Source organism: Oncorhynchus kisutch, linkage group LG7 (assembly GCF_002021735.2).
Source record: "Oncorhynchus kisutch isolate 150728-3 linkage group LG7, Okis_V2, whole genome shotgun sequence".
Taxonomy (NCBI): domain Eukaryota; kingdom Metazoa; phylum Chordata; class Actinopteri; order Salmoniformes; family Salmonidae; genus Oncorhynchus; species Oncorhynchus kisutch.
The window spans coordinates 43033012-43059994 of NC_034180.2; the positions used below are offsets into that span (position 1 = coordinate 43033012).

At 43.0% G+C, this 26983-nt stretch overlaps 1 protein-coding gene across 3 annotated transcripts; it reads right to left on the reverse strand.

The window, feature by feature from the left end:
- Positions 1-6312: 6312 nt before the first annotated feature.
- LOC109894640 (Krueppel-like factor 11) lies at positions 6313-12289 on the reverse strand. 3 transcript variants are annotated; one of them, XM_020488256.2, is made up of 4 exons: positions 11765-12289; positions 10580-10840; positions 7305-8232; positions 6313-7090 (listed from the first exon to the last, which is right to left on the reverse strand). In XM_020488256.2, exons 1-4 carry the CDS (start codon positions 11804-11806, stop codon positions 6792-6794), a joined length of 1530 nt encoding a protein of 509 aa, XP_020343845.1. In that variant the 5' UTR covers positions 11807-12289; the 3' UTR covers positions 6313-6791. The 3 variants fall into 3 exon arrangements, with proteins under 3 accessions (XP_020343845.1, XP_020343847.1, XP_031685003.1); XM_020488258.2 differs by having other exon boundaries at positions 6724-7090; positions 10580-10860; positions 11765-11954; XM_031829143.1 differs by lacking the exon at positions 11765-12289 and adding an exon at positions 10980-11594 and having other exon boundaries at positions 6724-7090.
- Between the last annotated feature and the right edge of the window lie 14694 nt (positions 12290-26983).

The following is a 26983-nucleotide window of genomic DNA, read 5'->3' on the forward strand; positions in this document are numbered from 1 at the left end:
ACTCATAACAACCTAGTGTTTATCTTTGTGATTGTAATAGACAAGTCTGATTCTATCATATGAACCCATTGTTGATCAACCAACACAACTGATTTTCCATTCTGATAATAGTGTAGCAGCAAACAGGTCACACTTGGCCAGTATGTGTCTGCCATCTGCTGGTAAAACTGATTCTGATTAACATATTTATTCACAATGTCACATCACAGATTCATCAAATCAAGTAGTCTATTACTATATTATTTTCACCCTTAGAAGTAGTTGAAACGGCAATTGATAACCAATACTATACTTTAACTTTACAATGAAATGGTTCAAAACACATGGGTCATTATTAGACTGTATCGAATTCCATATAGTTCTATTGCCTTTGATAAGCCGACACACACGGCAAGGTAGGCTATTCTTTCTCTCACCCAGGACAGGTGGATGTTTTGAGTAGATTATCTGATAGATTTACTCGTTGTATATTGACCCACTTGTGAAGTGGAGTGTGAGTTCATAACGTGGAGTGATGCGAAAGTGGGTAATGCCTCATACCAAACGAATTCCCAGGGCTGCCAAAACCGACCATTCTGTCCATGTGTCTGAGTGTTTGTGTGTGTGTTTTGGGTTTTTGATAAGCTTTGGATAAACAGTATTTTGATAAACAGTTTATGGATATAACATTGTGTTACTGAATAAATGTATAGACATAAATGATTTATGAATGCACCACCATTGCCTCACCTTATAGTGTTCTTTGTATAATTATGTCGGCCATGTTGAATGAATCCAAATGAAAGAAACCAGTAACATAACTCATAGTTTATAACGAGCTTATCATTTTACCATGTCATTTTTTTGTACAACCAAGCAGCATAATCAATGTAAATGTTAATACACAAGTTTCCACTTCTTACATCTTTAAAAAGGCAGACCTACATGATGACAAACAATGTCTGCTGATCTAGCTATGCATTACGCCAATAAATAATCAACAGGAGATTTTTTGTAGGTAGAATACCATATCTCTATCGATCCCAATAACAAATGAATACCAGATCAGGATAAATGCATCTTTCTAGAGCTCCGACTTTCCGACCTGAACATCACCGGTGTCCTGATTTGACCAGTTGTCTTGAAAGCACAGAAATAATCAACAAGCATGGCATAGCACAATTATACAAAGACAACTTTGTTCACAAGCTGTGATCTTCACAATCATTTAAACGTTTCTTTGCCGTCTCTGTCTGCTGAAGAGAGTCTAGAAAAGTTCAATGGAATTTTGGAGATGGTTCCTCAATGCGGAAAAAAGTGAAAGCTCCCGAGTGGCGCAGCGGTCTAAAGGCACTGCATCTTAGTACTAGAGGCGTCACTACAGACCCTGGTTTGATTCCAGGCTGTATCACAACCGGCTGTGATTAGGAGTCCCGGCGCACAATTAGCCCAGGGTCGTCTTGGTTCAAATCAAAATCAAATCAAATGTATTTATATAGCCCTTCGTACATCAGCTGATATCTCAAAGTGCTGTATAGAAACCCAGCTTAAAACCCCAAACAGCAAGCAATGCAGGTGTAGAAGCACGGTGGCTAGGAAAAACTCCCTAGAAAGGCCAAAACCTAGGAAGAAACCTAGAGAGGAACCAGGCTATGAGGGGTGGCCAGTCCTCTTCTGGCTATGCCGGGTGGAGATTATAACAGAACATGGCCAAGATGTTCAAATGTTCATAAATGACCAGCAGGGTCAAATAATAACAATCACAGTAGTTGTCGAGGGTGCAGCAAGTCAGCACCTCATGAGTAAATGTCAGTTGGCTTTTCATAGCCGATCATTAAGAGTATCTCTACCACTCCTGCTGTCTCTAGAGAGTTGAAAACAGCAAGTCTGGGACAGGTAGCACGTCCGGTGAACAGGTCAGGATTCCATAGCCGCAGGCAGAACAGTTGAAACTGGAGCAGCAGTACGGCCAGGTGGACTGGGAACAGCAAGGAGTCATCATGCCAGGTAGTCCTGAGGCATGGTCCTAGGGCTCAGGTCCTCCGAGAGAAAGAGAGAAAGAAAGAATTAGAGAGAGCATACTTAAATTCCCACAGGACACAGGATAAGACAGGAGAAGTACTCCAGATATAACAAACTGACCCTAGCCCCCCGACACATAAACTACTGCAGCATAAATACTGGGGGCTGAGACAGGAGGGGTCAGGAGACACTGTGGCCCCATCCGATGATACCGCCTGGCAAGGGCCAAACAGGAGGGATATAACCCCACCCACCCACTTTGCCAAAGCACAGCCCCCACACCACTAGAGAGATATCTTCAACCACCAACTTACCATCCTGAGACAAGGCCGAGTATAGCCCACAAAGACCTCCGCCACGGCACAACCCAAGGGGGGGCGCCAACCCAGACAGGAAGATCACATCAGTGACCCAACCCACTCAAGTGACGCACCCCTCCTAGGGACGGCATGAAAGAGCACCAGTAAGCTTGTGACTCAGCCCCTGTAATAGGGTTAGAGGCATAGAATCCCAGTGGAGAGAGGGGAACCGGCCAGGCAGAGACAGCAAGGGCGGTTCGTTGCTCCAGAGCCTTTCCGTTCTCCTTCACACTCCTGGGTCAGACTACACTCAATCATATGACCCACTGAAGTGATGAGTCTTCAGTAAAGACTTAAAGGTTGAGACCGAGTCTGTTTCTCTCACATGGGTAAGCAGACCATTCCATAAAAATGGAGCTCTATAGGAGAAAGCCCTGCCTCCAGCTGTTTGCTTAGAAATTCTAGGGACGTGTAGGTATGTACGGCAGAACCAAATCAGAAAGATAGGTAGGAGCAAGCCCATGTAATGCTTTGTAGGTTAGCAGTAAAACCTTGAAATCAGCCCTTGCCTTAACAGGAAGCCAGTGTACGGAGGCTAGCAATGGAGTAATATGATCCAATTTTTTGGTTCTAGTCAGGATTCTAGCAGCCGTATTTAGCACTAACTGAAGTTTATTTAGTGCTTTATCCGGGTAGCAGGAAAGTAGAGCATTGCAGTAGTCTAACCTAGAAGTAACATGGATGAATTTTTCTGCATCATTTTTGGACAGAAAGTTTCAGATTTTTGCAATGTTACGTAGATGGAAAAAAGCTGTCCTTGAAACAGTCTTGATATGTTCATCAAAAGAGAGATCAGGGTCCAGAGTAATGCCGAGGTCCTTCACAGTTTTATTTGAGACGACTGTACAACCATCAAGATTAATTTTGTCTCGCCCTGGCCTTAGTATTCTGTGTTTTCTTTATTATTGTGGTTAGGCCAGGGTGTGACATGGGTGATTATGTGTTTGTCTTTTCTAGGGGTTTTGTAGATTAATGGGGTTGTGTTCAGTGTAGTATTCTAGGTAAGTCTATGGTTGCCTGGAGTGGTTCTCAATCAGAGGCAGGTGTTTATCGTTGTCTCTGATTGGGAACCATATTTAGGCAGCCATATTCTTTGGGTATTTTGTGGGTGATTGTTTCCTGTCTCTCTGCACCAATTAGGACTGTTTCGGTTTTGCCACGTTTTCTTATTTTGTATTTGTATAGTGTTTTCGTCTTTATTAAAGATGCTTAACAATAGCCACGCTGCATTTTGGTCCTCCTCTCCTTCCCAGGAAGAAAACCGTTATAATTTTGGGTTAGGGTTTGGCTGGGGTAGGCCGTCATTGTAAATCAGAATTTGGTCTTAACTGACTCGCCTAGTTAAATAAAGGATAAAAAAATATTAAATCGGACGTTGCTGAGTTGCTACCAAATAGGGAGGACAACAGTCCATGTGGATGGTTGGACTAGCTGTGTGCATATGAGTTATTCTCCTCTGTTTTTGAGCAATATGTTTATCTTAGGCTGACTGTCATTTCATATAAATCAGATTTTTTTTTAAACCAAATATTTCACTGTGTAAATTCGTTGGGTAGGCCTGTAGTATTATTCCTAATAAATCCTCTTTAGCTCGTGGACTCCCATGAAAAAACTAGACTTACAATAGCTTATTGTTCACTTATTTCAATTGTTTTATTTACTACTACAGTCTGTTCTTGCCTGCTGAATGTAAAATGCAGAAACCAAAGGAAAACCTATTTACATTTCGCTGATTCTGTTGAAAAATATTTCTTAAACGGAACGAAACGGGAAGAGAGAGCGCACACACCGTGGTGTGATCAAAATCCCCCATATGAGTAGCCTGATAATGTACCCTTCTGGACCTTGTATGCGAACAGTTGAGAATAGCCATAAGTGATCGAAATAGTTGCATAATCAGGCTGTATGGTACTCCTTGTATATAGCTCCATTCTTGTGTATGTTACCATTTTATTGTAATTATTTTTTAAACTGCATCGTTGGGAATGGCTCATAATCAAGGTTAAATCTACACCAGTTGTATTCAGGGCATGTGACAAATTCAATTTAATTAGATTTTATGCAGATATTTCGACATGAAGCATTCAAAACCGTACATTTGAGCGGTCTTGCTCTTTCTTCACTATTATCAGAGGGCTATTATCAATCTGTACAAGACATGCCAGTCTATTTTGGCTAAAAGTAAAGGAGAGACTGACTGCATCACTTCTTGTTTTTAGAAGAAGCATAATGTGTTGAATATTCCAAATTGTTTACATAGTAAATTTACACACAGCACTGACACACACACTTAACCCCACCAAATGAGTGACGTTTAAAATGTATGTAGTTCTGTCCTTAAGCTGTTCTTGTCTATTAATGTTCCGTATTATGTCATGTATCGTGTATTGTTTGTACCACAGGAAGAGTAGCTGCTGCAATCACCCCAGCTAATGGGGATCCCAAATATATATATTTCTATTTAGCCTACATCCCTACAGTTTACAGCTATAGCCAATAATTGTATATTCACTTGATAACAATACCACATTCCTCATTGTACTGTGTTGTTGTAGCCTAGGTAGAATTGTTATTTTCTTACAATGTAGGCCTAATCAATAGCGGAGCTTTGCGTGACCGACTGCTACAGAGCTCAGCCTGGAGGAACGCACAGATCGGACATTTCATCATATGTACACTTTTTTTTCTTGCCCTTTGACAGGTGAATATATTTATAGCCCCAATATTTAGTTAATGAGGATCCTAATATCTAGTTTATTATTTAGCTTACTCGGCTACACAACTACAGAGTCTCTCTTTCCAGCTATTCCCGTGCGCAGTAGGCTGAAGGCTACCGATGCAAACCTCAGATATTCCTGTTTTCGTGAAATCCCAGGAAAAACTGTAGTCTACAAAAAGTACAGGAGATTTAGATCAGCATCATCTAACCGGGAAAATAAATTACAGTGCAGCTTTTGTCCACAGCTTTTGTCCACAGGGTGGCAGATAATGTTTCTTATGTCCACAAGGTGTCACTGTTCGAGAGTGTGAGATAGTATGAACCCATTCAACCCATAGAGGCAGTATTGTGTAACTCGATCCGTAAGGCAAAGGGGCGGGTATTCAGGGACCCAGTCTATTGGTCGCACCTCCCGACAGTTCAGTTTTCTCACAATCTGATTGGAGGATGGTTGTTACCGGGTATGGTACCGCAGTGGCGGCAAGAGGGTTTCCACTAGTCACCAGTCACAAAGTCAACATTTGTGATAAAAATACGTGTTTCGATGTTCATTTAAGGTTACAGGCATACAGTTAAGGTTAGATTCCAATTTTAAGAATATACATTCTGAAAATAGGCGGGATTTAGCCATAATTATGACTTTGTGGCTATAGAAGCTATGTGATGGCCAAAGAGAGACAAAATAGTTACTTGATGGGTGTTTATGTAATACTGAATGTCTAACCTACAAGGATGACTACTGGTTACACCTTTATTAGGCTTATATAATAATCTGTATTATTAAAGCAATCCAGAGAGTTATCAATTGACACAAATAATAATGTAACACTACTTCATAAGGATACTTGTGAGGTTTCTTACCTGTATCACAGGGCATACACCAGTCGGCCAGGCTTATAAGTACAGAGGCAAGGATATGAGTGCCTATACATCCCGCTGCCTCATAGCATAGCTCGGATTAGAGCTGCTGAATGGGACAAAAAGTCCTTTGGCCTGCACGTTCCACTAAACCAACAGGATGTGGTCCAGTCCAGAGCTGTGATCAGTCAGCATATCGAACAGGAAGTGTTTCAGCTGACTGACTCACATAGGATGTGGCAAGACACCACTCTATTCCTCTACCATATAACTGGGGGAGTGACTGGAAAGGAATGCTGACTAACAAGAGGGCTGTTCTGATTTTTTATAAAGGACCATCTAAGGTCAAAGGGAGATTTGCTAAAAACACACCAGTTAATAATATGTCTTTATTACAAATGTGTATTAAATAATATGAAAAGTCAGTAAGTAATTATCACAGTATAGATTACTATCCACAGATTTTTTTACACAATTAAGTCATTTTCCCAAATTAACAAATGTAGTTTGAAATACAACACAATCACAAAGATATTATGTACAAATATACATACAAAGAAGACAGGTGAAATGTAGAAGACAAACTTCATTACAAAGGCTTTGGCAAAAGAGTGCATACATACATACATACAATTGTGTAAAATATCTGAAAAGTAAACAAAACAATGCCTTTTGCAAAACAAAAATGTACAAATGAGCAGTAAAAGAAAGAAAAAATACAGAGTCCAGTGCATGTCTTCAGACATTCTCCATGAGTAAAATGGCAGCCTTGTGTGCTTGGCTGCCCCCCCTATCCATGTCATGGTTTGGGGGTTTTGGGTAAGAAGTCACTAGTGGGTAGTGTTGGGCAGAGTCTAGTTTAAGGCAGGTACCAGCATACTGAGGGAGAGTGAGGCAGGGTTTGACGGCAGAGGCTTGGGAGAGGACATTTTGTTGGGGCTGCGCACCTCGGCCTGCCAGGAGGGAGTCTTCTTGCTGGTCATGTGACGGCGGGCATGTTTGGTCAGGTGGTCGCTACGCATAAAGCGCCGTTCGCACACGGGACACACAAACTTCTTCTCGCCCGTGTGGGTCCGCCGGTGACGCGAGAGCTCGTCGGAGCGCGCAAACTTCTTGTCGCAGCCCTCCCAACTGCAACTGAAGGGCTTCTCACCTGAGAGAGAAAATTAGAAATAGAGTGTAAGTGAGCAAGTCATTATCATTTAGTCACCAACAAAACCCAACACGCTTTGAGTCAAATAAATGACCTTATATTCTTCAGTTTAAATCGTGATACACAAATCAAGATCCTAACATTTTATCCCATAAATGTCAAGTTCTCTCTCACTTCCACTCATCCATGAGAAGCACTGTGAACTCTCGCTTACCTGTGTGTGTCCGGAGGTGTGCCTTGAGGTGGGAGCTCTTGAAGTAAGTCTTCCTGCAGCCGGGGAAGTTGCACACGTAGTTCCTCCGGCGGGAGAAGTCCATCTTTGTGGCGCTGCAGGGTCCGGCGGGCACGTAGACCGGGGCGGGGGCCAGAGGTAGCAGCTTGGTGTGGCCCAGGGTCATGACAGTCTGTGGGGAGCAGTGGGGTGCCTGAGACATGTGGGACTGGGGAAGAACCAGCATCACCGTGCCCTGGGGCATAGCCTGGCCCATGAGGAAGGGCTGCTGGAGGGCCCCTAGAGGGCCAGACTGGGGCAGGATGGATGTGGGGGTCCTGGATGTCTGCATTGGGCCCTGGATGAACGCTGAGATCATCCCTGATTGGCTGGTCACCGGGAACATCTGGCAGATGATTGGAGGAATGGCGGTGGGGGGCGGGGAGAGGCGTGTGGGCAGGCTGTTTTGTGATTGGGTGTTAGCGGGAGGAGGGGAGGGGCTCTCCTTACAGTGGATAGCCTTTGGCTCTTCCTTCTCAGTCTTGACTGGCTGTTCCCTACAGGAAGAGATGAGGGCGAGGTTGGGTGTGAAGGGAGGTTTGCTGCTCTGTTCAGTCTTTACTGTGTGCTGTTGATGGACCACCAGCTCTGAGATCCTCTGTTGCTCGGTGGGGTGTGCTGGAATTTGCTCGCAGGGCTGTGTGTCTGCGGTGTGGCGGATGACGCTGGTTACCATTGCTCGGCAGGGTGCCGGTGGTGGGGTCTTTCCAGTGGTTGGGGACTCAGCAATAGAGGCCATGGGCGGTCGTGGGACCACACAGACCCTTCCAGAAAGGCTGGAGCTGGGCCGGCTCAGAGGAGAGGTGCTTGTGTGGATGGCAGCGCTGGTGGGGGTTTCAGCAAAGCTGGGGCTGTGAGGAGGTGTCATACACTGGAAACCAAGAGAGAAAAAGGCAAGACAGAATCAGTGTATGTGCACCATACTAGGAAGCTTTTTCAAACAGAAATTTGCATCCTGCAGCACTAATTCCCAAAAGTTTTGGGACACTGGTAAGTCCATGGAGAATAACAGTACCTCCTCCCAGCTGCCCACTGCACTGAGGCTAGGAAACACGGTCACCACCGATGAATCTACGATAATCTAGAATTTCAATAAGCATTTGTCTACGGCTGGCCACGCTTTCCACCTAGCTACCCCAATCCCAACCAACAGCTCTGCAACCTCGCAGCAACTGACCCAAGCCCCCCCAGCTTATCCTTCACCCAAATCCAGACAGCTGATGTCCTGAAAAAGCTGCAAAACCTGGACCCCTACAAATCAGCTGGGCTAGACAATTTGGACCCTCTTCCGAAAATTATCCATTGTCGCAACCCCTATTACTAATCTGTTCAACCTCTTTCGTATCGTCTGAGATTCCTAAAGCTTGGAAAGCGGCCGTGGTCATCCCCCCTTTTCAAAGGGGGAAGACACTCAAGACCCAAACTGTTACAGACCTATATCCATCCTGCCCTGCCTTTCTAAAGTCTTCGAAAGCCAAGTGAACAAACAGATCACCGACCATCTCGAAACCCACAGTACCTTCTCCGCTATGCAATCTGGTTTCCGAGCTGGTCACGGGTGCACCTCAGCCACACTCAAGGTTCTAAACGATATCATAATGCCCATCGATAATTTAAAAAAACAGTACTGTGCAGCAGTCTTCATCGACCTGGCCAAGGCTTTCGACTCTGTCAATCAAAGTACGCGAATGACTGCCTTGCCTGGTTTACAAACTACTTCTCAGACAGAGTTCAGTGTGTCAAATTGGAGGGCCTGTTGTCCGGACCCCTGGCAGTCTCTATGGGGGTGCCACAGGGTTCAATTCTCGGGCCGACTCAAATTTTCAAAGCTGTTTAAAGGCACAGTCAATTTAGCATATGTAAACTTCTGACCCACTGGAATTGTTATACAGCGAATTATAAGTGAAATAATCTATCTGTAAACAGTTGTTGGAAACATTGTGTCATGAACAAAGTAGATGTCCTAACTGACTTGGCAAAACCAATATTTGTTAACAAGAAATTAGTGGAGTGGTTGAAAAACGAGTTTTAATGACAACCTAAGTGTATGTAAACTTCCGAATTCAACTGTATATTTCACTGGTCATCCCCCAAAGCCAACACCTACTTTGGCTGCCTTTCCTTACAGTTCTCTGCTGCCAATGACTGGAAAATATTACAACATTTTTTTTTTTTTTTTTTTAAATCACTGAAGTTGGTGATATCTCCCTCACTAACTTCAAGCATCGGCTGTCAGAGCAGCTTACCGATCGCTGCAGCTGTACACAGCCCATCTGTAAATAGCCCATCCATCCAACCAACTACCTACCTCATCTCCATATTAAGTTTTTTTTATGCTCTTTTGCACACCAGTGTTTCTACTTGCACATCCTCATATGCACATCTATCACTCCAGTGTTCATTGCTAAATTGTAATTACTTCGCCACTATGGCCTATTTATTGCCTTACCTCCTTACTTCATTTGCAAACACTGTATACATATTTTCTATCGTGTTATTGACTGTATGTTTATTTATCCCATGTGTAACACTGTTGTTTTTGTTGCACTGCTTTGCTTTATCTTGGCCATGTCACAATTGTTAATGAGAACTTGTTTTGTAGAACAAAGACCCACTGGTGTTCTAGTACAGCCACTGTGGCGTTCTAGTACAGCCACTGTGGCGTTCTAGTACAGCCACTGTGGCGTTCTAGTACAGCCACTGTGGCGTTCTAGTACAGCCACTGTGGCGTTCTAGTACAGCCACTGTGGCGTTCTAGTACAGCCACTGTGGCGTTCTAGTACAGCCACTGTGGCGTTCTAGTACAGAAGTCCTAGGTTGGGTGTGTTCTGTTTCAAATTGGAGGTTTAATGTAGCTGTTAGGAGAGATACGTGACCACAGTAGGCACGTATGCACACTACACTAATGACTAGTTCGAGATGGGTGGCTGTAAAACAGTGATTTTTACAACCAGCAGCTGAGAGAGATGAGCACTGGGTGAAGTTGAAACCGACTATCTCTTTATCTCTTTCCTGACACCTGTGCAACAACCTCCCTAACCCCTCCAACCCCTATAAGCCATGCAAAGTTTTTAGCAAACACACCAACCTGAGATAAAGACACTGTCTCAAAGCTGGTTTACACAATAAGTCAAAGCTAGGACTCACAGATGTTTATGTGTGATGGTTGTTTTGGGATGTGTGGGGTTTATGGTTGTCCATAGAGAATACACTCTTACCAGGGAGGAGAGCGAGACAAAGTCTTTGGGGGTCTCCGGTGGGTCCGGAGGCAAAAGGGAGTCGCAGGAGTCCGAGGCGGGGGTAAGGGGTCTGGGTTTGCAGGGGTTGGGGCGGTGTTGGCCCCAAGAGCTCATGCAGACCAGAGCCTCTGCAGCCTCCAGGTCTGTGTACTCCAGACTGCAGCCTGGGGAGGACTGCTCACTGTAGTGCCTCTTCCTCTTCAGATAGGAGCCGCAATAGTCCATCCCCATCCCATTCATCTGGAGGAAAGAAAGTTTTTCTGATGATGGTATAATAGAAGACTTGTGAGTCACAATAGGGACTAATCACAACGATAACTGGGAAATGAGACCCAATCAAAACCATACAGCTAGATGTATTCATTTGCATCCAAATTACCTCAAATAAATGTGTGAAATGTTTCTATTCTTAACAGTCATTAGCTTAATGTCAAGTGCCAGTTGCTGCGAGGTTGTCACAGTGTGGCCATTAAGAGTGCTGAAGGAGCAGACTTTTGAGATTACATCCCATCTGCCCTAAACCTACGAGCCAAGTAACCTCCCATTGCCAAATATAGACCAACTAGTAATGTATCCCTACCACTTGCCACGTGAGACCGAAACCCGCAAGCACAGGGGATGTTACCCAGTGTGAACGCTGCATCAGGAAGTGCTTTGTCTGCAATGACACTATCAGTGATCGTATGGCCACTCCCAACATCAAATAATGTGACCAGTTTCACATAGTGAAAGCGTAGCCCGCCTAGGCAAAAACAATACCACTCTACTGGGCTACCTGGTTATCATAGGGTGACGTTGGGTACCATTAACACAGGTCAATAAAACAAATGCTACACTATTGCACAATTCTGTCAACTGGGCACTGTTGAATTAAAGATATTGGACCAACAGTCAATCATTGCGAAGTCATTGGATAATATGATTGGATGGTAAATGTAAATAAGTCTCAATTAATCTGTTTTTTTTTCAATAATTTTGAACTAACATGACTCAATTACCAACTGAATAATATTATAAAGTAAAAAGTCCAAAGTGAAATGTATAAACTGGAGTGACAAACAAATACAGTATCCTATTGACCCATTATTCAAACGTTTGTCATGCAATAATACGCATGTTGACTTGAAATAATAATATTAATAAAAAATATATAAATCTTCTTACCCCATACGAGACTTCAATTTCTGAACATTTTTGTAACGGCATTGTTTAGGTATATTTGAATTAAGTTTAGCGTCAACCGGATATGGAACAAAAGAAGCGGTGTCACTCCGCCCGATCAGTAGAGACTGGCTGTTCAATTCGTTTTCACTACGTCCTCTCTCAGCTGTGTAAAACATCAGGATAAAAAAAGGAAAACAAAATTCACAACACACAGGCGGATGGCAACATGCCACCAATGAAAAACAAATGTGTGTGAGATCTTAGCCAATAGCAGGTGAGACGACGCGTGATCAGTGCATGGTGGCCGGACGATTGGAGGGAATAGGGTGCGTGGCTGTTGGTGGGCGTGCAAAGGGGTCATCAGTGTCAGAAAGAACCCGATGAACTGCAAGTCTGAAAACTAGGTGAAAGGTCTTATGCCGCGTTCATTACAACTGGGAGCTCGGAAATCTCTGACTTCAATGCGTTTAAAACAACTGGGAACTCGGAAAAATCTAGCCTCGACTGGGAATAATCGATTTGAACGGTCAGAATTCCAACTCGGGACTCTTTCTAGAGCTCCAATTTTCCGACATGAAGATCACTGACGTCATGATTCGACCTCGTATTTTCCGAGTTCCAAGAAGTTTTGAACGCGGAACTAGTGCCGAATGAGGGGACTCCTGAGTTTCTCCCATATGTTTTTGACATACTTTTATGTTTATTATTTTTTACAGGATATCTAAAGCTTTTAGAGTTTGCCAATGAATACTCTCGTTTTTTGTCAGTTAGTAGTTTGTCAGCTATTAAAATCACAATGCTTTTCAAATTCAGTAAAAAGTCATGCTCTATTTTACCACCTTAATGATGTGCATTTCAAGCTACACCATTGTCACATCGTATCTACCTAACAAAGCAGGCGTAACATGAACATTGTATCAGACCTTAGTAACATTCATATTATATCTGTTACAAAACGTATCTACTTATTGCTACTTCTAGTAGATATATTACTATGTAGCTAATGTTGGATTTATTTTGACACTTCTGTTTTCAAATACTGCATGAGACCATTGTGAACTTCAGAGGCCTCAGGTTGCCTAATGCGTAAAAATATATAACAAATGTAAATCCAAAATCACATTGAAAATTCAACACCCCACAGTAATATAAACATTGTTGGGTCATATTTGAGTTAACTATTGTTTTTAGACCCACCTCTCTCAACCCCATATGGTTTATATGGGCTCATAAAAAACATCTTTAGAGGAATTCTAGGGTGGAGCTTGTGAACAACCTAGCCTCTCTGTTTTTGTCCATAGAGCCCAACATTTTGCTCCAGGCCCCATTGTTATGGTACGAAAAAACAGAGTACCGGTATGTAGGATATATCATGTCAAAATCACAGGATGTTGTGTAGGTCTAATACATAATGAAATATGTCATGAACTTATAACAAAGACAATGCATCATATGGCTTCAGAGAAGGCTTACTGTAGCCCTGGACTCAACATTTCATTGCACCAAGAACATAGCTGTGTTTTAACCATGGGCAACACATTTAATGTAATATCGAAACAGTATTAAATATCCAAATATAATTTTGTTTTTGCAGTTATTGTACATGTCTCTACATTACAGGCGGCTGGTGGCACCTTAAATGGGGAGGACAGGCTTTATAGCTGGAATGGAATAAATAGAAAGGTACCGAACACCCGGTTTCCATGTATTTGATACAATTTCATTCACTCCATTCTAACCATTATTATGAGCCATCCTCCCCTCAGCAGCCTCCTGTGCCTCTATATGTATGGTTTCTCAGAATTCCATGTCACAAATTCAAATGAGTGCTGACCTACATCTCCGAAACATTGCATCATCAAAATTGTTTACATGATGGAAGAAACTATATTGTATGTCAAAAACTCTGCAACTGCAGTAGCCTATGTAATTAGAATACAATCTAAGATCTCTGACACACATTTAACACAGTTTTTTTTTTAAGACTTTAAATGTTTTCTACATTCCCCATTCTCTGAACCTCTGAAAAGATTCAAATGAAACCGGTCATCTTCATTCTCTCTGTAGTTCAATCAACCAGTTTTCCCACCCAAACGCCCCGGTATGTCAGGAGCCACCCGGGAGGCTGTGTTCCACTTCGAGTCACATAAGAATGACCTCAGGCAGCAGGGCTGAGTAGGGCTTGGTTGTACAATGCAACCCAGTGCCAGCAGCACAGCATAAGCAGTGAGAGGTGCAGAGGGAGGAGCAGGGCTAGAGATAGAGGCTGCAGCAGCAACAGAAACTGTTTGTGATATAAGTGGGGTAGAACCGTATGAACTTGGCCAACAAGAAAACTGGAGGAAAGGTTAACGCTGGTCAAATCTAGGCTCACACCTCCCCTCGCCTGATAACTCCTCCTCTCAGGAACTTCCATGAGGGGACACAGAAAGGGGGAGTTGAGGGCTATCGCCCTGTGAGAGTTAGATATACCATCCCAGAGGCTATAACTCACTCCCACCCCCAAGCCCTGAAATGCGGACACTTCGGACAGGGGAGCAGAGTCAAGTAGAGAAATAGTCATTCTCACAGAAGTGCACCTCTCAGATATCAGCCTGGTCACATAGACTAGACGTAACATAGTACATGAAAATCCAGGACACTCAAATTCATATGATATGTTACGTTTGGCATGGTTACATAAGACAGAATGTTACTTAAGGCCAAAACAAAAGGAGTTGGTTAGTCAGGGTATAGCAACCCAATGGTTGCGTATTCTAATCTCATCACGGACAAGTTTAGCATTTTAGCTAATTAGCAACTTTTCAAATACTTACTACTTTTTCGCTACTTTGCGACTACTTAGCATGTTAGCTAACCCTTCCTCTAAGCCTAACCCTAACCTTAACCCTTTTAGCTAACCCTTCCCCTAACCTTAACCCTTTAACCTAACTTCTAACCTTAACCCCTAGCCCTAATGTTAGATAGCTAGCTAACATTAGTATTAGCCAGCTAGCTAACGTTAGCCACAACAAATTGGAATTTGTAACATATCATATGTTTTGCAAAATCTTGTAACATAGTGTAACATATTGTACGTTTTGCTAACTCGGTGAATTTGTAACATATCATACGGAATGGATGATGGACATCCACAAATTAATACATACCATACGAAATGTAACGTATCATACTAAAGGAGTTTCCCAGATTTACATACGGAATAATACCAAATGCTCTGGGACCAGGTTGCTGCCATGCATTATTGCAAACTTGTGCTGACTATACACCAAATACTGTATTAATGATATCAAACCTGTTTGGATTTGTCAAGAGAGGGTTTGATATAATCAGCTAGTGTGATGGCACAATGGACAGGAATTTTGTTTTGGCAGTAACATGAGGATAATGATTAAATGCCTCAACTGAACAAACAGACAAGGGGCCTCAAAATGATTGATCAGGGTATCAACATTGTGCATGACAGCATTATAACAAACTACCATTGGACAAATTTGATCCCACAGGCACAAATGACATGTATTGCATTGAGTTCTAATTTGAACCAATACCCTAAAGTTGGTTAATAAATAATAGTGTTTTGATGGTATGACCATCCGGAGATGATCTATATGGGACTATCCAAATAAATTGTGACCATAAATGCAAAGTCCTTATTATGACTAATTGCTGTGTACTATAAAAAAGGAAATACTTTTTCATAGTAAACTAAATGTGTGTTCCTCTAAAATGATGTCCTGTTCAGATGTTATCAACATCTAGTTAAATGGTGAGAACTCTGAGTATGACTCTGGGTTCCAGAACTTCATTATGGCCTCCAGGAAACATACGGCAGCAGCACCTGAATCTACATCAATGGAGGGGAGGGCGGCTCATAATAATGGCCATAATGACCATGTGTTTGATGTATTTGATATCATTCCACCTATTCCGCTCCAGGCATTACCACGAGCCTGTCCTCCCCAATTAAGAAGCCACCAACCTCCTGTGGTCTACATACACACCTGTCTTCTGCTCTGTCAATTCAGACAGGCAGCCACGAGAAACATTGAACCCATGCCCTAGTGTGTGTTTGTTTGTGTGTCTGAGGAATGCTGAACTCATCCCTTAGTGGAAGCTTCACTGGGCATGGGACCATGAGGTTCCGAGGAGGGCCTGCCTAAAATACCTCGGAGAGATGACATTTCACGCTGACAGTCGGTCATGACAGTCATCGAAGCCACAAGGGGATTGGCATCTGGGTGAAAGGACAACAGCAAGTGAGACCGTCTACCTACCGTGTCACCGAGTGGCACATGTCCCAATGGTCCTATGACCTGTCACTGTGCCTGTTGGCATACAGAATTCAACCTGCCCTGTGGGGCACAGCCACTGTGCCATGCCATGCCATGCCATGCCTGGCATAGATAGGGGGTTAGTTGTACTACTTCCTTTTACATTGCTGACAAGTTGTTAGCCTATGCTCTATTTTGATGTCAATCAGTGTGTTAGCCTATCTATTTTCGAAAAAGGTTTTTGCTTATGCTATGCCGTTTTTCCATGGTGCTCACAGAAGAACAGGTTGTCTCTTTGTGTGTGTGTGTATTGTTGTTGTTAAGTGTTACCCTTATCAATACTGACTGATTTGACTCCAAGCTTCTTTGTCCCTCTAAATTGACTATATATTGTACATTGATTGATTAATATAAGATCAAGACTCATCAAAATAAGCACAATTGACAGCAAATAAATATGCAAACAAATGCTAATAAGCAGTTCTCATCAGATTTAAATGTGAAATGCTGGTTAAGCAGCAATCTCTGTTTTCAGGTGAACCATATTCCATACTTGGCTATCTGTTCAAGTTGGCCATTTTCCTTTTGTGGGAGTAATGTCTGTCAATCATCTGAGAACAGGACACACCCCCCAAAGACATAGCAGTGCAATTCCTAACAGGACTCACTCAGGATTGGTGCGTATTGGATGCCAAAACCGATCTGTTACTATGACACATGAACACATTAGCTGCTAAATTTGCCGGCTGTTGTCTAGGTAACTGGAGTGGCGAGGCAGGTTTGAAGGCTTGGCGGTTCCCTAGTGGAGCTCCATTGAGACGGTCTGGGCATGTATTGTACCTCTGAAATTCGAGAGAATTGGAGTAATTTGTGTTTGTACAAGGTATTGGGATCAGTGCCTGTTTTATTGTTTGTGGCCTTTGAAAATAGGGGATTCTGGCACCAGGATCAATACAACAAGATAGTAGTGTCTACCATCCATCTGTGCTGCTTATGTCTCCCTATAAACACTCAAGCTTTATCTGCAGTTGCAAAAAAGTAACTGAACCGTCAGTGGAAGGTTGAAGAGATGTTGATATCTACGGTGCCTTCGGAAGTATTCAGACCCCTTGACTTTTCCCACATTTTGTTACATTTCAGCCTTATTCTAAAATGGATTGAATAAAACATTTCCCTCATCAATCTACACACAATAACCCATAATGATGAAGCGAAAACAGATTTTTTGAATTTATTAAAACGTATATATATATTCTTTTTACATAAGTATTCAGACCCTTTGCTATGAGACTCAAAATTAGGCTCAGGTGCATCCTGTTTCCATTGATCCTCCTTGAGATGTTTCTACAACTTGATTGAGTCCATCTGTGGTAAATTCAATTGATTGGACATGATTTGGAAAGGCACACACCTATAAGGTCCCACGGTTGACAGTGCAAGTCAGGGCAAAAACCAAGCCTTGAGGTCGAAAGAATTGTCCGTAGAGCTCCGAGACATGATTGTGTCGAGGCACAGATCTGGAGAAGGGTACCAAAACATTTCTGCAGAATTGACGGTCCCCAAGAACACAGTGGCCTCCATCATTTTGAAAAGGAAGTGGTTTGGAACCACCAAGACTCTTCCTAAAGCTGGCTGCCTTGCCAAACTGAGCAATCGTGGGAGAAGGGCTTTGGTCAGGGAGAAGGGCCTTGGCCAAGAACCCAATGGTCACTCTCCAGAGTGAATCTGATGGTCACTCTCCAGAGTTGATGAACGGAGCAAAGTACAGAGAGATCCTTGATGAAAACTTGCTCCAGAGCGCTCAGGACATCAGACTGGGGCAACAGGACAACGACCCTAAGCACACAGCCAGGACAACACAGGTGTGGCTTCAGGAGAAATGTCTCTGAATGTCCTTAAGTGACCCAGCCAGAGCCTGGACTTCAACCCGATCGAACATCTCTGGAGAGACTTGAAAATAGCTGTGCAGCGACGCTCCCCATCCAATCTGACAGAGCTTGAGAGGATCTGCAGAGAAGAATGGGATAAACTCCCCAAATACAGGTGTGCCAAGCTTGTAGCGTCATACCCAAGAAGATTCGAGCCTGTAATCGCTGCCAACGGTGCTTCAACAAAGTACTGAGTAAAGGGTCTGAATACTGAATGTAAATGTGATATTTCAGTTGTTTATTTTTAATCCTTTTAATCCATTTTAGAATAAGGCTGTAACATAACAAAACGTGGAAAAAGTCAAGGGGTCTGAATACTTTCTGAATGCACTGCACTCTACTTGGTCCTACAATCTCAATAACAACTGGAAAAGATGGGTGCTATGCAGCAAAGGGAATCTAATTGTGCACTCTAATAATCTATCCATGCTATAGTCCAACTGTGACCACTAAGCAAATTTACATGGATGCCTTTTCCAGATCCCACTCTGTGAAGTTCCCTCTTTGGCCAAGTGCACTTTCATTTAAGTCCAATAATGCCTCCCCTCAGTGCGTAATTTGAGCCGGACCGGAACAGGATCCAGCACCTCTCAATTTTGGACTGTTTTGTTCAGGAACCTATTTGACTGGATCCAGTACCTCTCGTGGTCTGAATTCTTTCCTTAAAATGTATAATAAAAGTGATCAAAGTTCATTTAAGTTGCCTCTTTGTTAATTCTCCTGCCCCCCAAAGAAAACGTAATGTGAAAAAGTAGTTTTTGGTTATGGTTTATGGTTTGTGCAACATTGTAAACTATGTTTGAGACCAACGTGTGGCTGTGTGAGAAGTCCGCCTGTATCTCTCACAGAACTAGAATGAAATGTACTTTCTTTTCTGATCTCTCTACTCTGATAGACACGAGCCTGTAACTCTCATCTCTCTACTCTGATAGACACGAGTCTGTAATCTGATAGACACGAGCCTGTAACTCATCTCTCTACTCTGATAGACACGAGCCTGTAACTCTCATCTCTCTACTCTGATAGACACGAGCCTGTAATCTGATAGACACGAGCCTGTAACTCATCTCTCTACTCTGATAGACACGAGCCTGTAACTCTCATCTCTCTACTCTGATAGACACGAGCCTGTAACTCTCATCTCTCTACTCTGATAGACACGAGCCTGTAACTCTCAGCTCTCTACTCTGATAGACACAAACCTGTAACTCTCATCTCTCTAGCGTTGCAGCACTCATGATAGATTTAAATACATCTGTTCAGAAAGAAATGAAATAATTCATAATAGCCTACTACACCCTGAGAAAACCTGTAATTTAGCCAGAGAGGATCAATAGCTTTTTTAAAAAACATATCCTGACTGTGGAGTTTAGTCCAATTACAAGGCCTAGCCTACAGTCGGGAACATGCGGTACATCTGTCAGTCAACAAACAGCATGCAGACAAAACAGTATTTCAAATGCAATCTTGGGAAAAACAGGTTGGAAAGCAAATGGCTCCTGCTGAAGATTGTCTGTTGCAGGCTACCAAAATATTTGATCAACTTCCCAAATATTGTTTTACAAAATTAAAGCGCACTAGTACGAGCATATCGGCCATCACCAGAGAGTGAGCTGCACATCATTGGGGGAGTCAGTGAAACTGGAAAGCATTTTTAGGACTATCATTTCCTCTTCTTATTGTAGACTACAGCATGTGTCTCCATACACCTAGCCTATTGATGGATTGAAGATAAGGTCATTTTTATTGATTTCAGGTTCTCAGTTTGTCAATGTCAAATGATCCTGTCATTTCGATAATTTGTGTGGTATTATAAAAGATTCTAGATTAAAAAACATGAGCTGGCGCACACCCAGAAAAAATAGTTTGTGTGGAGCTGCTGACTAACGGCGAATAAACTATAAATTATCAAAATAAAGAATGTCGCACACTCCAAATATAAACTGCCAGCAATTTAATGGGTATTTACCAACATTTCGGCATCACTGTGCCTTCCTCAGGGTAAAGTCATGAATACTTTAACCAGGTTATGTAGACAAACAGTGCAATTAGTGCAACCAAGGACAATAGTGAGGGGTTTGTCATAATGATTAAGTTAATTAAAATTTATTTGTGAAACTGTTAAAAAAAACAATAGTTTATGGCATATTAAATATATTGTTATCATATAGAAACATAATTGAATATTATACATTATACACATTATTGTTTAATTAAATTTCACATAATTGTGTCGTATTTCATTTCATATTTGTTACCTGTAATCTTTTGGTTCAACCTCAATGTATAATGAGCATCATCAACAGGGGGAACATATTAGGTGTATGCTAATAAGCTGTAGAAAGAATATATCAATTTATAAGACTTGTTCACAAATTATAAAAGATTCTGCCAAAGTCTCCAGTCATGTAAAATGACGTAGAATTGCATGAAATGCATTTATAAAAGGCTAAATTCTCACACTCACTGCCCTCAATGTGTTGTGTATGGACACATATGGGTCTTTGTGATAGGCTCAGAGATTCTTGGGAATGTGGGTCAGGTGGAGGGCCAAGTAAGCCTCAGAGGTTCAGACAGCCTCAAGAAGCAAAGTGTCACTGGCCACATCATCGTGATGACGCAAAATGAATCACATGATGATGTGGCCGGTGAGACTGGGGCAGAGTTTGCAAACAATGTACAAAAAAAAGGTATATTATTCCCCTCTTAATTTAGCCTACTGTTCTGACTTGGTGGTGCACATGTGGTCTGTAGCCTGTTTTAGAGAAATGTAATCATCGAATATTGTAAGAGCTTTCATTGTCTGCTTATATGCCCCCTGCATTTATCCTACGGTTCTGACTTGAGGTACAGGGAGAACATTGTAAGAATGGCCCATGTTCTGAATTCTGTCGCTGCGCATTTCAAAAGTGCTGAACAAATAGTTTATTGACTACGTCCGTCCTAGCTCGCTCATTCATTTCTTAATAGAAATTACGGATGGCCTCTTATCCGCTTGTCGTCCCCTTATGCCATAGTTTTTACATCTCAATTGTCAGTAGAAACCACATTTGTTTAAGAAAGTCAGCCATATCAGCAAATGTTTTTTAGAGGCAGCAAATGAGGCTGAATGAACTGTTTCGCTGCCAGACAAGGTTCTGCTGATAGCCAGGTGTAACAGTGGTAAAGTGTTGGGATTCTGCTGTTGGGACTCTACTGTTGGGACAGCATTATGTAGGTCCTAACAGTTTGTGGGCACCGTTTGTCACCGTTATAGTGCAATTAATGTGTTGTTTAGTGTTGTGTTCTGTGGTGGCTTTGCTGGCAAGCATAAAACTTTTTATTTTTGCCACAGCAAGATTTACATGTATTTGTACTGCTCTAATTACATTGCTAACCAGTTTATAATAACAATAAGGCTCCTCCGGGGTTTATGGAAGATTGCCAATATACCATGGCTAAGGGCTGTATCCACATACCTCATCCCCTCAGATCTTATTGCTAAATTGTATACTGTATAGTCTATATATCTCTAGCAATAATACCATTCTTTCCAGATTACTTTATTAGTGACCCAGAAGTATTTCAATGAGTGTTGTTAATCATGACTTGTGATCGGGAATGTTCTCCTACTATGATGCTATTTTGAGAGCTCTGAACAAACTCCTAAGAACCATCCAATCATTAATGAAGACCTGTCACAGAGTCAATAGTCCTCAATATGAGTCAACACATTAGGATAGACTGAACAGCAATATATAACTGATACGGGATGTTTACTTCAATGGACTCCCTATAAATATCCCAATCAATTTTGCACAAACACGCAGACTAAAACAGAATCATCACTGATGAAAATAGAGGTGTTGGCCTGCATTTGAGGTCTCACTGTCTTGACCAAACAAAGAAACATCAGACAGTCATGCTTTCACTTGGTATTCCCACAGTAGAGCGGTCCAGGGTTACTAACCCCTGGTAGCAAAACAAACACATGTTCTTGAAAAGACATTGCTCAACGTCATTGGCTCTTTCAGATATGTTCCAAAGAGCTGAAATTAAAACACAAACTCAAGATATTAATAAAATGACTGACAGGGTTACACAGGATGTAATCATTAATAACTAAAATACTGTACATACGGTATTGTTCAAACTGAACCTGAATGTGTTTTTTTAGCAAATAATGACTTGCCATGGAAATAGTGGCTCAAAACAAACCTTTGAGCGCAACAGGTGAGACGAAAGAGTCTCAGGACATTCTGAGAAAAATGCAACCGAGTTGCTGAGCAACCATGTCTTCCCCACCCCACCAGTCTACAGCAGCAGGCCCAGTCAGTCTCTGACACTACTTCCCTCAAGCTATTCAAGTCTGTTTTTCACTCTCTAAGGGCAGTCTATGGACCCCAGCCAAGAAAGACTTGCCTCTACGTTGCCTCTCTTATCGGGCGTTCCTCCTCTACCCAGTCCTGTGCCAGACAAGAAAAAGGGAGGATGAGTGGAAGAGAGCAGATGGCCTAGTGCTCATGGGTAGCACTCTAGGCTCCGCTGGGTGTATAAAGTTTAACTAAATCTGTCCGCCTCGCCTCACGCCTCTTATCTTCATACCCAGAAATCTCAGTTAGTGGCTCAGTCATGGTTGTATAGCTCCGCCCTGTCCACCCACCCACCCACTCAGCCCCAGATTTAGATTTATTTCACAGTATCCTGCTTTGGTTACAGCAGGCCAGGCCCATTCACATCCACAGCCATATGTCTCTCTGTCAGTCTGTCTTGTTGTCTAGGATATAATGATCCACTTCATAGGGCCAGGTGCTGTTTGTGATTATGCAATAGGTGACATGGAAGTACAGTATCCAGTCTGCTAAAGTCTGTGAGGATTCTACATTGCGTTGAGCTGGAAAAAGCCCCTCTCTTTACTTCTAATACACATATCAGTTTAGGAGCATTACACCTGTTACATTTTCACCTTTATCTAACCAGGTAGGCAAGTTGAGAACAAGTTCTTATTTACAATTGCGACCTGGCCAAGATAAAGCAAAGCAGTTCGACACATACCACAACACAGAGTTACACATGGAGTAAAACAAACATACAGTCAATAATACAGTAGAAAAATAAGTCTATATTCAATGTGAGCAAGTGAGGTGAGATAAGGGAGATAAAGGCAAAAGGCCATGGTGGCGAAGTAAATACAATATAGCAAGTAAAACACTGGAATGGGAGATTTGCAGTGGAAGAATGTGCAAAGTAGAGATAGAAATAATGGGGTGCAAAGGAGCAAAATAAATACATAAATAAATACAGTAGGGGGAGAGGTAGTTGTTTGGGCTAAATTATAGATGGGCTATGTACAGGTGCAGTAATCTGTGAGCTGCTCTGACAGCTGGTGCTTAAAGCTAGTGAGGGAGAAAAGTGTTTCCAGTTTCAGAGATTTTTGTAGTTTGTTCCAGTCATTGGCAGCAGAGAACTGGAAGGAGAGGCAGCCAAAGGAAGAATTGGTTTTGGGGGTGACCAGAGAGATATACCTGCTGGAGCGTGTGCTACAGGTGGGTGCTGTTATGGTGACCAGCGAGCTGAGATAAGGGGGGACTTTACCTAGCAGGGTCTTGTAGATGACCTGGAGCCAGTGGGTTTGGCGACGAGTATGAAGCGAGGGCCAGCCAACGAGAGCGTACAGGTCACAGTGGTGGGTAGTATATGGGGCTTTGGTGACAAAACGGATGGCACTGTGATAGACTGCATCCAATTTATTGAGTAGGGTATTGGAGGCTATTTTGTAAATGACATTGCCGAAGTCGAGGATATGTAAGATGGTCAGTTTTACAAGGGTATGTTTGGCAGCATGAGCGAAATAGTAAGCCAATTCTAGATTTAACTTTGGATTGGAGATGTTTAATGTGAGTCTGGAAGGAGAGTTTACAGTCTAACCAGACACCTAGGTATTTCAAATCAAATTTCAAATCAAATTTATTTATATAGCCCTTCGTACATCAGCTGATATCTCAAAGTGCTGTACAGAAACCCAGCCTAAAACCCCAAACAGCAAGCAATGCAGGTGTAGAAGCACGGTGGCTAGGAAAAACTCCCTAGAAAGGCCAATACCTAGGAAGAAACCTAGAGAGGAACCAGGCTATGTGGGGTGGCCAGTCCTCTTCTGGCTGTGCCGGGTGGAGATTATAACAGAACATGGTCAAGATGTTCAATGTTCATAAATGACCAGCATGGTCGAATAATAATAAGGCAGAACAGTTGAAACTAGAGCAGCAGCACAGTCAGGTGGAAGTTGAAACTGGAGCAGCAGCATGGCCAGGTAGACTGGGGACAGCAAGGAGTCATCATGTCAGGTAGTCCTGGGGCATGGTCCTAGGGCTCAGGTCAGTTGAAACTGGAACAGCAGCATGGCCAGGTGGACTGGGGACAGCAAGGAGTCATCATGTCAGGTAGTCCTGGGTATTTGTAGTTGTCCACATATTCTAAGTCAGAACCGTCCAGGGTAGTGATGTTGGACAGGCGGGCAGGTGCAGGCAGCGATCGGTTGAAGAGCATGCATTTAGTTTGACTTATGTTTAAGAGCAGTTGGAGGCCACGGAAGGAGAGTTGTATGGCATTGAAGCTCGTCTGGAGGGTTGTTAACACAGTGTCCAAAGAAGGGCCAGAAGTATACAGAATGGTGTCATCTGCGTAGAGGTGGATCAGAGACTCACCAGCAGCAAGAGCGACATCATTGATGTATACAGAGAAGAGAGTTGGTCCAAGAATTGAACCCTGTGGCACCCTCATAGAGACTGCCAGGGGCCCGGACAACAGGCCCCCCGATTTGACACACTGAACTCTACCAGAGAAGTAGTTTGTGAACCAGGCGAGGCAATCATTTGAGAAACCAAGGCTATCGAGTCTGCCGATGAGGATGTGGTGATTGACAGTGTCGAAAGCCTTGGCCGGGTCAATGAATACGGCCGCACAGTATTGTTTCTTATCGATGGCGGTTAAGATATCGTTTAGTACCTTGAGCGTGGCTGAGGTGCACCCATGACCAGCTCTGAAACCAGATTGCATAGCGGAGAAGGTATGGTGGGATTCGAAATGGTCGGTAATCTGTTTGTTGACTTGGCTTTCGAAGACCTTAGAAAGGCAGGGTAGGATAGATATAGGTCTGTAGCAGTTTGGGTAAAGAGTGTCTCCCCCTTTGAAGAGGGGGATGACCGCAGCTGCTTTACAATCTTTGGGAATCTCAGACGACACGAAAGAGAGGTTGAACAGGCTAGTAATAGGGGTTGCAACATTTTCGGCAGATAATTTTAGAAAGAAAGGGTTCAGATTGTCTAGCCTGGCTGATTTGTAGGGGTCCAGATTTTGCAGCTCTTTCAGAACATCAGCTGACTGGATTTGGGAGAAGGAGAAATGGGGAAGGCTTGGGCGAGTTGCTGTGGGGGGTGAAGCGCTGTTGAACTTAGCCAGGTGGAAAGCCAGGTGGAAAGCATGGCCAGCCGTAGAAAAATGCTCATTGAAATTCTCAATTATTGTGGATTTATCGGTGGTGACAGTGTTTCCTGTCCTCGGTGCAGTGGGCAGCTGGGTGGAGGTGTTCTTATTCCCCGTGGACTTTACAGTGTCCCAGAACATTTTTGAGTTTGTCTTGCAGGAAGCAAATTTCTGCTTGAAAAAGCTAGCCTTGGCTTTCCTAACTGCCTGTGTATATTGGTTTCTAGCTTCCCTGAAAAGTTGCATATCACGGGGGCTGTTCGGTGCTAATGCAGAACGCCACAGGATGTTTTTGTGTTGGTTAAGGGCAGTCGGGTTTGGAGAGAACCAAGGGCTATATCTGTTCCTGTTTCTACATTTCTTGAATGGGGCATGCTTATTTAAGATGTGAGGAAGGCATGTTTTGCAGTTTTTTAAATAACCAGGCATCCTCTACTGACGGGATGAGATCAATATCCTTCCAGGATACCCCGGCCAGGTCGATTAGAAAGGCCTGCTCGCTGAAGTGTTTCAGGGAGCGTTGACAGTGATGAGTGGAGGTCGTTTGACCGCTGACCATTGCGGATGCATGCAATGAGGCAGTGATCGCTGAGATCTTGGTTGAAAACAGCAGAGGTGTATTTAGGGGGCAAGTTGGTTAGGATGATATCTATGAGGGTGCCCGTGTTTACGGTTTTGGGGTGGTACCTGGTAGGTTCCTTGATAATTTGTGTGAGATTGAGGGCATCAAGCTTAGATTGTAGGATGGCTGGGGTGTTAAGCATGTTCCAGTTTAGGTCGCCTAGCAGCACGCGCTCTGAAGATAGATGGGGGGCAATCAGTTCACATATGGTGTCCAGAGCACAGCTGGGGGCAGAGGGTGGTCTATAGCAGGCAGCAACGGTGAGAGACTTGTTTTTAGAGAGGTGGATTTTTCAAATTAGAAGTTCATATTGTTTGTGTACAGACCTGGATAGTAGGACAGAACTCTGCAGGCTATCTTTGCAGTAGATTGCAACACCGCCCCCTTTGGCCGTTCTATCTTGTCTGAAAATGTTGTAGTTAGGGATGAAGATTTCAGAATTTTTGGTGGTCTTCCTAAGCCGGGATTCCGACACGGCTAGAACATCCGGGTTGGCAGAGTGTGCTAGTGAATAAAACAAACTTAGGGAGGAGGCTTCTAATGTTGACATGCATGAAACCAAGGCTATTACGGTTACATAAGCCATCAAATGAGAGCACCTGGGGAATAGGAGTGGAGCTAGGCACTGCAGGGCCTGGATTCACTTCTACATCACCAGAGGAACAGAGGAGGAGTAGGATAAGGGTACGGCCAAAAGCTATGAGAATTGGTCGTCTAGAACATCTGGAACAGAGAGTAAAAGGAGGTTTCTGGGGGCGATAAAATAGCTTCAAGGTATAATGTACAGACAAAGGTATGGTAGAATGTGAATACAGTGGAGGTAAACCTAGGTATTGAGTGATGATGAGAGAGATATTGTCTCTAGAAACATAATTGAAACCAGGTGATGTCATCGCATGTGTGGGTGGTGGAACTGAAAGGTTGGATAAGGTAT